Source organism: Saxophila tyrrhenica (genome assembly GCF_035928015.1).
Source record: "Saxophila tyrrhenica strain CCFEE 5935 chromosome Unknown scaffold_13, whole genome shotgun sequence".
NCBI lineage: Eukaryota > Fungi > Ascomycota > Dothideomycetes > Mycosphaerellales > Extremaceae > Saxophila > Saxophila tyrrhenica.
The window spans coordinates 518,425-532,157 of NW_027041745.1; the positions used below are offsets into that span (position 1 = coordinate 518,425).

A 13,733-nucleotide genomic window follows, 5' to 3' on the forward strand; every position below is an offset into this window, starting at 1 on the left:
CCGCAATCTCATCACAGCTCTTCATGCGCCGCACCCCTCGTCTCCTTCGCCTCCTCCACCATGCTCAAAATCTCCTCTTCCGAAGGCACATCATACGACGGTGTCGCCTCCTCCGCCGCCGTCGAACTAGCACTCTTCTTCTTACTCGCTTTCGTCTTCGAGCTCTTCGGCTTCTTGGACGAGCTGCTGCTCTTGGGTGCCTTCATCTTCTTGTACAACAGATCTCGCATCACTTCGCTGAGCTCGTTGGCTTTCTTTTCGATGTCTTTAGTCAGCAGCACTGGCTCCTCGTGAGGTTTGAGCTTCGCTTGCTCGGCTTCTTTCTCTGTGAGCCACTGTTTGGCGGACTCGTATGCGTCGCTCACGCCGGCGAGATCGACTTCGGTGTAGGCGGAGAAGTCTGCTGCGTTGCTGTACTTCGGGCCGAGTGGGTTGGAATCGGTCGCTGATGCTTCGTCTGGCTCTTCAAGATCATCGAGGCCACCAGAAGGAGTAGCACCGCTGCTGTCCGCATCTGCGCTCTGCGAGGCATCGAACTCCTCGGCTTTGCTCTTGGCGTCGTTCGCCTGCATGACCTGCGCGCGAACCATCTCGACCAGCTTCTCCGTCTGCTCGAGGCTGGTCTTCAGCGCTTCCACCTTTTCTGGTCGAGCGGCATCTTCCTTTCGTCGGATCTGAATCGGTTCGACCAGCTTCTTCAGCTCATCGTGCTTGCCCATGAAAGTCTCCTTGGTCGCCTTCGAGACCTCCTTCGAATCTTCCATGAAGTCTCGTGCCTTCGATAGGAGCTGGTTGATCTCCTTGCGGGTGGCGTCGGTGCCGAATGCTTCGTAATCGGCGTTGCTCAGGAAGTCACGGACGTAGTAAGTATAGCTCTCAAGCACGTTCAGTGCCTCCTCGCGCTGCACCCTAGCGCGGTCAGATTTGTCAAACGCGACAAGACGATCCCGCATCTGCTTCATCATCTCAGGCGCTGGCTGAGGGTTGCCTTGCGGCATTGTTTTAATGGCGAGGGCAATACTCTCCGTCCTCTTCTTCGGCTTCTCCGGTACCTTTGAGCTCGACGCCGATGCATCAGTCGAAGACCCAGTTGCGGATTCGCTTGTAGTCTCTGGTGAAGATGTCGAACTTGACGCTTCCACCTCTTCAGTCGGTCCAGCTTCCTCACCTTCTGCGAGAGGCTCTTGGTCCTTCTTCTTGCCAAACCCAAGCCAGTCTTTGACCGAGTCGCCGATGCTCTCGCCCTTGCCAGTGCCCTCGACTTCGCAGCTCGCTGATCCAGACAAAACCTCAGGCAGCCCGTCGGACGGACTGAGCCTGATGCTGAACTTAGTCGTCACGTCATCCTTCTCACATCCGAACTTGGTCTTAAGCTCCTGAACAGACGACGTCAAGTTCTGGACCTCAATCACAGCGAACGCTCTGTCGATGTCTCCAGTGTGCTGGTAAAGCTTGAATACGAAATCGTCCTTGTCCTTGAACGTGACCTGCTTGGTGGTCGCGCCGTTGCCGACGGGGCTGGAGGCACCGAAGAGGACCTGTTTCCTGGGCTTGCCGTTGTCTGTGTAGTCCATGCCGGCAGGGTACACCGCAATGTCACTGTCGCGGATCTCCTTCACTTTGAAGCTTGGGCTGAGGCCGGCCCCTTTGAAAGCTGCGCCGAACACTGCCGACTCGTCCGCATTGACGTTGGATCGAAGCTTCCCACTCCCACCGGCAATCTGCTCGAGTTTCTTGTGCACGAACGGAGTCCGTATCGCACCGCCGTGAAGGATGATCGAGTCGATGTCGTCCATTGTCATCTTGGCCATGGCCAATGCATCTTTGATAGGCAGCTCGACTCTAGCTGCGTAGTCCGAAGTCAAGCTCTCAAACTCGGACCTTGTGAGCTTGGCTTTGAAATCAATCTCGGGCAGTAGCTCCTCCAACGACGGGCTCGTCTCGGTATTGGCGGACAGTACGGTACGTGCCTGCTCTGCCGACTTCCAAAGCCGGGCCATCGCACGAGCGTTGCCTCTGACCGCGTCAGCCTCAATGCCTCGGCTCTTGAACACCGGCTTGGTCATGAACTTGACAATGAAGTCGTTCAAGACAACATCGGTGAGACTGTCTCCACCCAGAGTTCGATCCCAGCCTGTTCCGAGCACCGCCACTTCTTGAACCGTCTTGTTGAATCGACCAACATCTTTCACACTTCGTCCTTGGAATCGCAGCAACGTAGCTGTGGTCGACCCAGCGCCCATATCGAAGACAATGTGATGCTCTGGCTTCTCTCCCTTCGTCACCTCCGGGAATGTCCTGCTCTTGGCGTAGTCCATTCCCACGGCCAGACCATCAGTGATCAAACTGTTGACGACCAAGCCAGACAACAGAGCCGCCTTCTCAATCGCTCGTCGTTCGTCTGCAGTGTAGAAGGCAGGAATTGTAATAACCGTGTCCTCAACAACATTGCCCTTGCCCGCCATCGATTCGGCATTCCGCTTGATGTTCGCAAACTGCATCGCCAGCAATTCCTCAACGGTCCACGGCATCTCATTGTTCGAGAACGCCTCGCTCCTTAGCATTGTCGTCCCAATCTCATGTTTCCACTCCGCATCAACGGCTGGATACCGCTCCTTGTACGTCCCAATCGCCTTCTGCGAGCCCTCATCGCTCCATAACCCCAACAACTGCTTCAGATTGGGATATACCTCCCCCGGTATCCGTCCCTGCAGCGCCAGCGCATCCGATCCATATGCTCGTTCAGGAAACTTTCCCTCCTCGGCGATGATGTTGTTCTTCGAGTCTCGGTTCGGTTTGAATGCTACTGCCGCCGTCTCTTTCCGTTTCGAGTCCTTGCTCAAGACAATCTCGAGGGGAATACCGGGCTTGACCAACACCGCCTTCAAGTTCAATGTCCCAAAGTCGAGTCCAAGCACGCTGGATGCTGCGCTCGCTGTGGAGATCAAAAGGAAGAAACATGCTAAACACAGTGCCATTGGGGATAGTGACCCGCCACGCCGCCGCCCTGGAGGAGCCATGTTTGTGGAAAAGAGAGACGGTACGAAATTATTCTCGGGTCCGTTGTAGAAGCATCCAAGGGACGTAGGTCGTCTTACTTCCGGGATAGCATTGGTGTTTATTTGGGTAAAGCCAAAGGACAGGTAGTCTCATACGGCTGAACGTGGCGTGGGCAGCAGGCAAGTTGTTCATTCGAGATCTTTGATACACAGATCTGCCAGTTGTCAATAGCCAAGCGGCACCCCCGGACCTCCGTCTTGCGGTATTCGGGTTGCGGGCTGCTATTGGTGCATGAAAACGGGAGCTAACGGACGTCTTGCGGATGAGACCGCTCGATCATGGGTACCTGGCCTTCTCACGCTGTATTAACAAAACCACCAAGCCAGACCATCTTGAGCAGACGAGCAGACGGCGCTCAAGGTCGTGTTTTCTTTCAACGTGTTTATTCTCTATTGTGATAGTGTGGGAGTAGACTTGGCCGAACCACGAACGTCAGGCAATGCCCCTAATTCTGTGCGAGACAGTCCCGCTGAACAAATGGTATCTTGACTGAGCAAGCATATAACAGTGAAAGCGGCCCAAAAGGCATGACTAGCAGTGGTCTCCCTAGCCCAATGGCACATACAATGCCATAACACTCTCGTCGACGGGCTTTCCTCATATTCGAGAAGTTCCCTTAGCAGCGCTCTGCGACCCGGTGGGATGATTTGAGACTCTCGGCAGATGGCGGAGAAGCACTGACATGAAGGTCTAATGGAACTCTCTATTTTGTGCTGCATGTCGGCATGGCTACTGATCGATGGCTCGATGCCATAGATTCCCGCATGCCACTGTCTCTCGTAAGGTAAGTCATATCGTACACCCGTACCCATGTCCATGTCTATTCCTGCCACGTATATCCCTCAAAAACACCCGACTGCTTGTTGTCCTTACCCCTCGCCATCGACTTGGAGTCCGCATTCTCCACTGCAACATCCACATCCACTCTCCTGGTTATCATGATCCGCTGCGACCCGTCGCTCTCCAGGCTAGCAGCATCGCCATCCTGCCTGGATTGTCCCGTGTGTAGCACAGAGCTGTTGCCAAGCTGGCTCCGTTGCTGCGACTTGCCGGTCTTGCTCGCCATGGCAGTGCCGCGGTTCGATCTGCTGCCGGAGTGTGTTGTGCCGTACATGGTTGCATGCATGTCCGCGACAGCAACGAAGGCGGCCAGGAACGACTTGATGCAGGGGAATGAGGCGGAGCTGATGGACCAGGCCAGCACGACTTGTGTCCAGATTGCCGGAGCGACGATGGCACGCGACGGTGCTCTGTCCGAGTCACTGGACAAGAACTCGTTGAAGCTCGTTGTCGCCGCTGCCATGAAGGGTATGCAGACGAGTCGAAAGCTGAACAGAGCAATCACTGTTGCCTTGTCGGAGATGTTCATCGTTGTTTTCGAAACGAGGACGGCAGGTAGAGCGATGATCAGGAGTTCGGTGACTGCTTCGAGGACGGTGATGGTGGTGTTGCGTGCTTCCTAGGCAATGGTCAGCTTCTCCGCAACTCGACAATGCGTCGAAACACTAACCAGGCCAGCGCATGTGTTAGAGGACGGTCGAAACGTGCTGTGGAAGTCGCACGCCACAGAAGTCACACATATCGCGGCGACGCCGCATACCGCTGTGAATCCTATCATGCAGTTGAAGAGCACCTTGGTCTGCTTTTTCGCGCCGCCAAAAATCCTGCGCGCAAACAGCAGCACCGAGATTTTCCCCAGGTATATCGCAACCAGCATGATCACCCACGATGACCGGAAAAGCTGTAACGGTGTCAGTCGATGGCGTATATTCAATCTTGCGACGAAACGGCCTACCTCAGAAGCTTCTGCTAAGCTGTCCCTGGCTCTCGACGCTCCCATTCCATCCCACAACGCGCGATCGAACAGGCCCCAATAGACGACGGCGAAGACCTGCGCTGTTCGATCAGCTACGACAACCTTTGCATTGTCCTCGTTGGAAGTACGCACGTATGAGCCCCCGATCAATATATCTTCGATCCCCATCAGGTCCCATTTCGCCATGAACCTGATGGCCAGGGCAATGACACTGTAAGTACAGCACACAATACCAACAAACCATAACCACGGTCGTCCATCGTCGTCTGTCGGCGTCCCGAACCCTCCAGCAATGAGCGGTGTCTTCAGAGTCGACATGGTGAAATAGCGGAGCTGGAGACACCGTCGACGAAGCTACTAGCCATGATTATAAAGTTGGTCTGGCTCGAGCCTGGGACCTGCATCTACAGCCTCCTGTTAGGTAGCATGGTAGCGGCCTTATCTTCATTCTTGGTTGGTCTGCTTGAAACGACTAAGCTATCCTTGCACACGCCTTGGACCCCCCGGGGGCTTGCCGGAGAGGCGTGCTGGTTGCGGTCTAGTGATGCGGTGCCAAGGTGGAGGGAAAGCCCGGCTGGCCAGGGTCAGCCATTCGATAAGATAGCTCGGTCTGGTTGGACCGACGTTGATCGATGGGTTTGGGGGCAGAGACCAGTTGAAGAGTATCTGGGGATTATGGTCGTGATTTGGCAAGTGTCTTGCCAGACAACAGAACATCATGTCGAAGGAATCTCGTTGTCTACGATCTGCCGTGAAGCTCAGCCGTATCTCTACGAATGCGAACCACCAGGTCCCTCAAGCACTAGCATGGAAGTACACCCTGCAAGTGAGGTCTCTAGTCCAGACTCGACGTCGATCTTAGCACGTTCTTTCGGCTCGCGAGCCGAACGCCATCGACAGCCACGCTTGCCACGGTCCGGGGCTTGAGCTTGCTTAGGGCCGCCGATAGCTTGATCCCTCGCACTTTAGTCCGTCCTCATACGGTAACACATTGATTCCCGTGCTGCACATTGGTCGAGATAACGCCTCATGCAACACGGCTGCAGTAGATTGCCGTCGCTTGAGTCAACATGCCGAGTTGTGCAAGCGGTCGGTATCCCCGCCCTCCACATGGGCATACGCGAGGTTCGGTGCAGTGGTTTGCCGTCGTGTTTCCTGATCAGCTTTCGTCTCGTCTCCTTCTTTTCTTTGTGCTGCTCAGCTGATCCTGTGTCACCTGCGGTGTCACATCTCCTTCCTTCCGCACCTCATCGTTCGTTGTGGTGTTCGTTTTGTCGTTACAATGGCGGACATCCAGCTTCAAGAGCTGAACAAGCAGCCTGGCTACACGGCCACACCCATCAAGCACGAGGACGATGGCTTCCAGGACCAGCCGGATCTCGACCGAGATTACGATCCCAGCCATGACAAGCGGGATATGTACCGGCTCGGAAAGAAGCAGCAATTGAAGCGTCGATTCAGATACTTTTCCATTGCGGGCTATATTATCGTGCTCGGGAACTGCTGGGAGTTCTCGATTGTGACCAGTGTCTACTCGCTGGCCAACGGAGGCACTGGTGGAGCGATATGGATGTATGTCTGCCTTCCAGAAGAGCAGCATCGAGGCGACATGGACTGACAGACACTCCTCGCTGTCTAGGACTATCCTCGTTATCACGGGTGTTTTCTTGACTGTCGTCAGCATGGCCGAGGTAGCTTCAATGGCTCCTACCAGCGGAGGCAAGTGAGCTCCTGCTTCTGAGAAGACCACCATTTTTAACTTTACGCCCCGTAGGACAATATCACTGGGTCTCGGAAATTGCTCCTCGATCCGTTCAAAAGCAGCTCAGTTACGCCGTCGGCTGGTTCGGCCTTATCGCCTGGCAAGTCAGCTTGTCCTCGTGCGCGTACATCTTCTCGAACCAAATCCTCGCTCTCATCACAGTCGTCAACCCGGACTTTGTCGGCCAGGGCTGGCAGGCCTCTCTCCTGACGATCCTCTCGTCCCTGACTGCGGTGCTCCTGAGCGTCTTCGTCATGCAAAAGTTGGATCTGGCTGAAGGCCTGGCAGTCGTGGCACACGGCTTGGGCTTCATCGCCTTCATCGCCATCCTCTGGGTCATGGGGCCGGGTCCGAACACGAATGCATACGATGTGTTCTTTACGTTCAACGATGACTACGAATGGGGCAGTCCAGGGCTAGCAGCGCTTGTTGGTCTCATCGGTCCCATCGCCACCTTTATCGGAGGCGACCCTGCCGTCCATCTCGCTGAGGAGCTCCAAGATGCGAGCTACGTGCTTCCACGTGCAATGGTCTCCGCGTCAGGGGTCAACTACCTGATTGGATTCATCGCTCTGATCAGTTTCGTATTCAACCTTGGACCGCTCGACGACCCTCACCTGTGGGATTACAACGAACAGCCATGGGTCGCCGTCATCTACCGCATTACTGGATCGAAAGCTGCGACGATTGTGTTCATCGTCATCATTCTTATCAATTTCTTCACCCTGCAGGTCAACAGCGTGATGACCTCTTCGCGTCAGCTCTGGGCCTTTGCCCGCGACAAGGCCCTCCCTTATTCAGAGTGGCTGGCTCGAGTCCACACCGACGGTATTCCCAGGAACGCAGTGGTCGTTACCATGGTTGTCGCTGCTCTTCTCTCGCTCATCGTCATCGGCTCGACGGTAAGTGACATCAGTGGATGGTAGTATTCTCAAAGACAGCACGCGCTCTGAGAACCTTCTTTCCCCAATCCGCAATCAAAGACGCTTGCTGACGTGATCACCAGGTTGCCTTCAACATCATCCTTTCCATCAGTACCGCCGGTGCATATGCATGCTACATCTGCATCCTCAGCACCATCATCTACCGCCGCTTCGACGGCAACGACTTCCCTCCGACCAGATACTCCCTCGGACGCATGGGCCTGCCGATCAACATTGCCGCCCTCGTGTACTTGATCGTGGCGTTCATCTTCATCTTCTTCCCTTACAAGCCGAACCCAAAGCCAGACGAGATGAACTGGGCATGTCTGATGTTTGGCTCGTTGATCATCCTGAGTTTCAGGTAAGTCGGCGAAAAGGTTCCTTGCCAAGAAATTGTTCAGGCGTGCTAACAATGTACCCACAGCTGGTACTTTTACAAAGCACGGAAGGTCTACGATGGCCCGGTGGAATACGTCCGTCGAGACGTGCAAGAGATCATGTAGACGAGCTGCAAAGGCACAACTCCTACAAAGTCGTCCAACAAGGCGATGTGTCGAAGTCGATAGATATAGATCTTCTAATCATCTCTGGCCAGCCACGGCTCACAGGCCTCACGATGCTTTTTAAAGCTTTCATCATACCTGACATACCGCTCATACAGAGAGGCATCAGCCCTTCTCAGCCATTCAAAGAACCCAGCGATAAGGAAGTCACCGTAGCTTACCGTCCCCCCAAGAACGAATGGTCCTTCATCCCTCTTATGCCTATTCAACTCAGCTTTAACCGCCTCAAGACCAGGCTGCGCAGCCTTCCATCCCTTCTCGCCACCTTCGTCTTTCTCCCATTGCTCTACCGACTTGCCGAACCTCCGCTCGCGATCTTGAGCATGCCAGGCCGCGGATCCTTCGCTGAGGATGTTCTGCTGAGCTGCTAGTATAATTGTGGGCCTCGCGGCACCGATGACTGATAGCAAAGCAGCATGGACAGATTCATGGACCATCGTGTCCAGATGCAGCGAGGGTGCCGGGGACAGCTCCTCCAGCCTTTCTGCGATGGTCTGAGAGTCCATTATATGTTCACCGTCCGGCAAGCAAATTGCTGGGCAGGAGTAGTCCGCCCAAGAGTCAGGTGGGTTCGGTTTCAAGCCGCTGCAACATGTCAGCGTACTATTAAACGGAGGGAAGGAATGGCGTACAGTGCACTCAGCTTAGAGGCGATGTCCGGGTACTCCAGCCATTCAGTGGTGTAAGGCAACTTTTTGTAGTTCAACACAAGGCGAGCTGCTTTTGATCAACACCATGGATGGTAACATGGGACATCTTGAGGTATTTCACTCTTCCATGTATTCGGAGACCAGCAAGATCGAGGTTCTCGGCTCGGTATATCGTATAGAATGATACGTGACTCTGTCATGGTAACGAACAGACGAATGTTTACGGCTGACACAGTTCGGAAGACAGGTGGCGAAAGATCAGGAAGTTGAATCAAGCTGTTGTGCATGAACAAAGCGAAGGACACGCCCTGTCGTTCAATCACTTGTACTCTGACTCAGCGAGTCGCCCTCTTGAACAGGTATTAGTTGACTGCACGAGCTCTTGTACAAAAAGCCATGTGCGATGGAAGAACAATATAGTGAAGTGAGAGACAAAAGATGGTAGAACGATGTGCGGAAGGAGGTGTTGGCATCGGACTTTACCATGCTCATTCCAATCATAATCCTTGTAAAAGAGACGTTCAACCCCGTTGTCCAACCTCAATACTACTACAACCAGCTTCCTCCGTCAGCCGGCCAACTCCATGATACTCAATACCTCGCTCATTCCCACCGACCCTCCGCCTCACGACTTCCCACCACTAAAGTTCCTAGTCTGATAGCTCTGCGGACTCGCACTCTTCGTCTCGAAGCTAACATTCTGCCTCTGGACATTGCTCAACGGGTAGTCGCCACCCTTCTCCAGCTCCCTGTGTCCCGAGCGTTGCGGACGCTTGGAGAACAGCGCCCAGATGCCCAGGCCGAGGAGCGCGACTTGCAGGATGAAGAGGGGGATGAGGGAGAAGTAGGCGAAGCGCTGAACAACAATGTTAGAGTGGTTTGAGAGAGTGGGATGGGGAGGACTGACTGTCTTCTGGCAGAGATCGTGGAACTGTTCTGGTGGCCCAAGGCTGTAGAGGCTCCGGGGTACGTTGCTCCAGCGGCATGTCCAGGTTTTGAGGGTGTCGCGGTGAGGAGCGCGCCAGTTGAGGACGGTGGTGAAGATGAGGGCGATCATCATTACGATGGTGCTGAGGAAGGAGGACACGACGACGATGCCGTTGGCTGGCAGCTGAAGGCGGATGTCAGCGTTTGCTCTCCCACCGTCGAATGTGAGCAGGATGCTCACTTTAGCAACCACCAAGCTCGTCCCAAGCACAAGGTTGCACACCACCACCGCTGCAGCGCTTCCGACCAGCATCTGCAGTTCTCGAAGGTCGAAGTGGTTCGGCCAGACGGGAAGTAGCCACATGTTCGTGCTGTGCTCGGAGTAATAGACATGTAAGCTGCGGCCGGCAGTACCGATGACGGCGATGCTGAGGCCCAGCGAGAGGAGGGCGAGACCGAGGGTCGGGTTGCGGAGGTTGTTCGCCATCGTTGCGGTTCAAGAGCGTGAGTCGAGCTGAGAACGGATTGTCCAAAGCAGTGCTAGCTGTGATGGTCTTGAAGATTCAAGACCCTCTTCAACGTAGTACACCTCTTCCTCCCTCTGTCTTACCGAGAGAGTAATAAGAAACGAAGGACCGTGAATGAAAGACAGGCAAAAAACAAGAAACCGTACCCTCCGGCCGTCCAGCACTTCTATACCTACCACCCCGCAGATCACGCAAACGCCTCTGCAGCGCCTATCAGCGTGATGTTCCTGCATCGCGACATCCTTCTGCAGCCATTGGCGTCGTGTTGATAACGCCATGTCCTGAGTGGTCGTGCAAGGCGGCTACACCTACACGACCCAAATGGAGGTCTGGCCAAGACAGCCTTCTTGAGCAGAGGTGTGGGGAAGACAATGGGAAAGAGTGTTGTATGGTGCGAAGGAGATGGTTGAAACGAAGCGAGTTGTAGGTAGAAGGGGGAGGCAGCGCGTAGAGCAAGGCGTCGGAAGGGCTCCTTGGCGGCATGGGCTCTGATTGGCTCGAGGTTAGACGCCGGGCTAAAATTGGTGATTGAGCCTCGACATCAGCAGCGTTATTAACTAGTACGTGTACTTCGGACGATTGTCTAGAAAGATTGCTATGCAGTCAAGCTGTCGACGGTGAAAGCAGCCCAATGTGTGAGAGTGAGCCGATCAAGGGACATTCTCGCAGACAGCGACCGCCTGCTGAGGAGAGCGATGTTGGCTTTTTGGCCGCAACCGCGTCTTGGAGAAGAGTGCAAGATATGCTCAGTCGGCCGCTTTCGCTGTCCCTTGTTTGGCAGTACTTGTCTTCGTTGATGGTGAAATGCAACAGAGAGATGCTCCAGCCGAAGGGATAATCAGAGTTTCGAAGCCGGAGTATCTTGTCGTAACCGCACAACGCCCTGATTGACAGTCAGTCAGCATCACAGTCACAAGCTCTAGATCGACGACACTCACCTCCTGCACACAACTGGCCACCAATCTACCTTCCTTCGTATACATCCTCTGCATCACCAGACCCCTCCCATCGCCCGACCACGGACTCTCACACTCGGTATACAACCACTCGTCCGCGCGGAAATCCCTCGGCGAGTGGAAGTAAATGCTATGGTCCAGACTGACCATCATCCCGATCTCTGGCCGTCGGGTAGCCTCCTCAAACACGATCTCCCCCTTCTCATTCACATCCAACGACTTGAGCTGAGCAATCACATCCTCGTCCATCCCCTCCATCCTCTTCAGCGTCTCGTCATCCATCGACTTCAGCTTCTTAATCATCTCCGGGGTAATGCCCATCTTTCCACCCCCGCCAGAAGCATTCTTTTTTGAATCCGTCGAATGCCGCCACAGCTTATGCACCCTCGCTACGGTCCCGATAAAATACGAATCGCTCATATACGCCAGCGCAGACAAATGCGCCTGGTGGCCTCCGGCCTCGCTAATCCTCCCTCTCGCTTTAATCCACTGCCGCGGCTTCTTCGTGTGTACGTCGCCGCTCTCATCGTTCATGATATCGATCCGCTGGCTGATGAACGGACTGTGCTTCCCGCGATAAATGTCCTCGTCCTCGACATCCTTCAACACCACCCCGGCGGGCATCGGATGCGAATGCGTGACCTGCTTCTTCCCGCCCGCCCCTTCCCGCATGAACGACAGCGTCGTCGTGAAGATCGGCTGTCCCCGCTGCCGCGCCTGCACCGTCCGCGTGCAGAAACTCCTGCCCTCCCGCACGTGCTCGACGTGGTAGATGATCGGCACGTCCGCGTTGCCGTTCAGCACAAAGTAGCAGTGCATGCTGTGAACGGTGAAGTTATTCGGGACGGTGCGTTGGGCGGCGGCGAGGCATTGCGCGATTGCGGCGCCGCCGTAGATTCCGCGGGCGCCGGGGGGGTGCCAGAGGGGCCGGGTGTTGGTGAAGAGGTTGGGTTCGATGTCGTCGAGTTGGGTGAGTTCGAGGACGTCTTCGATGGCGGATTTGTTTTGGGAGGGGCCCGGGGGTTTGATTAGGGTGGGGTGGCCGGGCATGATGGTGAAGGGGAGGGGTGGTGGAGGTGGTGTAGGAAGGGTAGGGTGGTAGGGAAGCGGAAATGTTGGCGTCGGCTATTGTTTTATAAGAGTCGAGCGCATCGTCTGAGTAACATCCACGTTGTACGTTCTTTCTCGTGTCCGCTGCTCCTATCTATTCATCTCACCTCATCTGAACAACATCGCTCGGGATCATCACGTCGAGCCGAGGTTGATCGGAGCTTTCCGGCCTGGTGCTTCTGTTAAGGCGGTGCTACGCTGATTGGTCAACTTTCTGCTTTCATGTGAAAGTCGCGAAGCCCTCCAACATTACTTTACCACACCATGGCGCACCAAATCCAAGACGTCGACGCCGAGCCCGAAGAGACATACGACGAGAATGCCGACGAGGACTTCAACCCCGACGTCGACAACGATGGCGCCTCCGCCTCCGCCTCTTCAGAAGACGACGAGGAAACAACCACAACCAAGAAATCGAAACCTACCCAAAAGCGCAAGGCCACACAAGCATCCCTAGACGCCGACCTCGACTCCGGCGACGAAGCCACGATAAACGAGCGCAAATCGAAGAAGCGGAGACGCAAGCATGGCAAGCACCAACCCGATGCACCAGAGGCAGCAGACGAGGACGAAAGCGCCGGCGAAGGGGGGCTGATTAAGACTCGCGCCCAGCGACTGGCGGAAAAGGTCGAGCGGAAACAGCGGAAGAGGGAGCCGGTGGGGGAGGTGACGATTGATGTTGATGCGGTGTGGGCGGAGTTGAGTGGGTTGGGGGTGGGGAGGGAAACGAAGGGGTTTCTACAGCGGGAGGTTGGGAAGGAGCAGGATGGGGATGGGATGGATGTGGATGCGGAGGGGGATAAGGAAAACATCGCCGCTGATACGGCCACTAAGAAGGCGGAGGTAGTCGATGAGGAGGACATGATCACAATCACCCGCCTAATCAACTACGCCGGCGAAACGACCTCAGTCAGCGAACGCGTTCCTCGAGCCTCAAAAGAGGCGCAACAATACCTCGCCTCCCATCCCTCAGCCTCTCAAAACCCCACCCCAACCTCTACATCAGCACTCCACCGCCCCCTCCGCCGTCCCTCCCTCTTCGAACCCAACCCCACCGGCGCAGTCAAGAACGTGCCCCCTCAATTCCTGCGCCCGCGCGCGCCCTCCCGCCTGGACGTCGTGCAGGCCGAGAAGCGCGCGACAGAGGAGCAGCGCAAGAAAGCGCAACGCATGACGACTGTGCAGAAGAGCGCGCTGGACTGGCGGGGTTTCGTGGAGGGCGAAGAGGGACTGAAGGAGGAGTTGGAGCGGTATGGGAAAGGCGGGCGTGCGTATCTGGATCGCGAGGGTTTCTTGGGGAGGGTGGAGATGGCGAGGGAGGGGGCGGCGAGAGATGCGCGGTTGAAGGCGTGATGAGGGATCTTGTTGGTGAACGTGCTGTGCTTATTCTGATACCCTGCATCATGACCCACGATACGCTTTCAATGTGCCAGGAGAGA

The 13,733-nt window shown here is 55.4% G+C and overlaps 7 protein-coding genes across 7 annotated transcripts; 2 read left to right on the forward strand and 5 right to left on the reverse strand.

Moving 5' to 3' along the window:
* Positions 1-11: 11 nt before the first annotated feature.
* Positions 12-3,020, reverse strand: LHS1 (lumenal Hsp70 protein; the record flags this gene model as incomplete). Its single annotated transcript, XM_064805438.1, has 1 exon — positions 12-3,020. One exon carries the CDS (start codon positions 3,018-3,020, stop codon positions 12-14), a length of 3,009 nt encoding a protein of 1,002 aa, XP_064656543.1.
* An 860-nt stretch (positions 3,021-3,880) lies between these two features.
* LTR77_008206 (uncharacterized protein) lies at positions 3,881-5,194 on the reverse strand (the record flags this gene model as incomplete). The annotated part of the gene is made up of 4 exons (XM_064805439.1): positions 3,881-4,519; positions 4,571-4,801; positions 4,856-4,951; positions 5,009-5,194. 4 exons carry the CDS (start codon positions 5,192-5,194, stop codon positions 3,881-3,883), a joined length of 1,152 nt encoding a protein of 383 aa, XP_064656544.1.
* Positions 5,195-6,158: 964 nt separating this feature from the next.
* Positions 6,159-8,064, forward strand: LTR77_008207 (uncharacterized protein; the record flags this gene model as incomplete). Its single annotated transcript, XM_064805440.1, has 5 exons — positions 6,159-6,448; positions 6,516-6,599; positions 6,706-7,540; positions 7,645-7,922; positions 7,986-8,064. 5 exons carry the CDS (start codon positions 6,159-6,161, stop codon positions 8,062-8,064), a joined length of 1,566 nt encoding a protein of 521 aa, XP_064656545.1.
* A 74-nt stretch (positions 8,065-8,138) lies between these two features.
* On the reverse strand, positions 8,139-8,630 carry LTR77_008208 (uncharacterized protein; the record flags this gene model as incomplete). Its single annotated transcript, XM_064805441.1, has 1 exon — positions 8,139-8,630. One exon carries the CDS (start codon positions 8,628-8,630, stop codon positions 8,139-8,141), a length of 492 nt encoding a protein of 163 aa, XP_064656546.1.
* Positions 8,631-9,399: 769 nt separating this feature from the next.
* On the reverse strand, positions 9,400-10,188 carry LTR77_008209 (uncharacterized protein; the record flags this gene model as incomplete). Its single annotated transcript, XM_064805442.1, has 2 exons — positions 9,400-9,630; positions 9,682-10,188. The coding sequence occupies 2 exons, from the start codon at positions 10,186-10,188 to the stop codon at positions 9,400-9,402; spliced, it is 738 nt and encodes a 245-aa protein (XP_064656547.1).
* An 878-nt stretch (positions 10,189-11,066) lies between these two features.
* TES1_1 (acyl-CoA thioesterase) lies at positions 11,067-12,234 on the reverse strand (the record flags this gene model as incomplete). The annotated part of the gene is made up of 2 exons (XM_064805443.1): positions 11,067-11,111; positions 11,167-12,234. The coding sequence occupies 2 exons, from the start codon at positions 12,232-12,234 to the stop codon at positions 11,067-11,069; spliced, it is 1,113 nt and encodes a 370-aa protein (XP_064656548.1).
* A 324-nt stretch (positions 12,235-12,558) lies between these two features.
* Positions 12,559-13,647, forward strand: SWC5 (swr complex subunit; the record flags this gene model as incomplete). The annotated part of the gene is made up of 1 exon (XM_064805444.1): positions 12,559-13,647. The coding sequence occupies one exon, from the start codon at positions 12,559-12,561 to the stop codon at positions 13,645-13,647; it is 1,089 nt and encodes a 362-aa protein (XP_064656549.1).
* Positions 13,648-13,733: the final 86 nt, after the last annotated feature.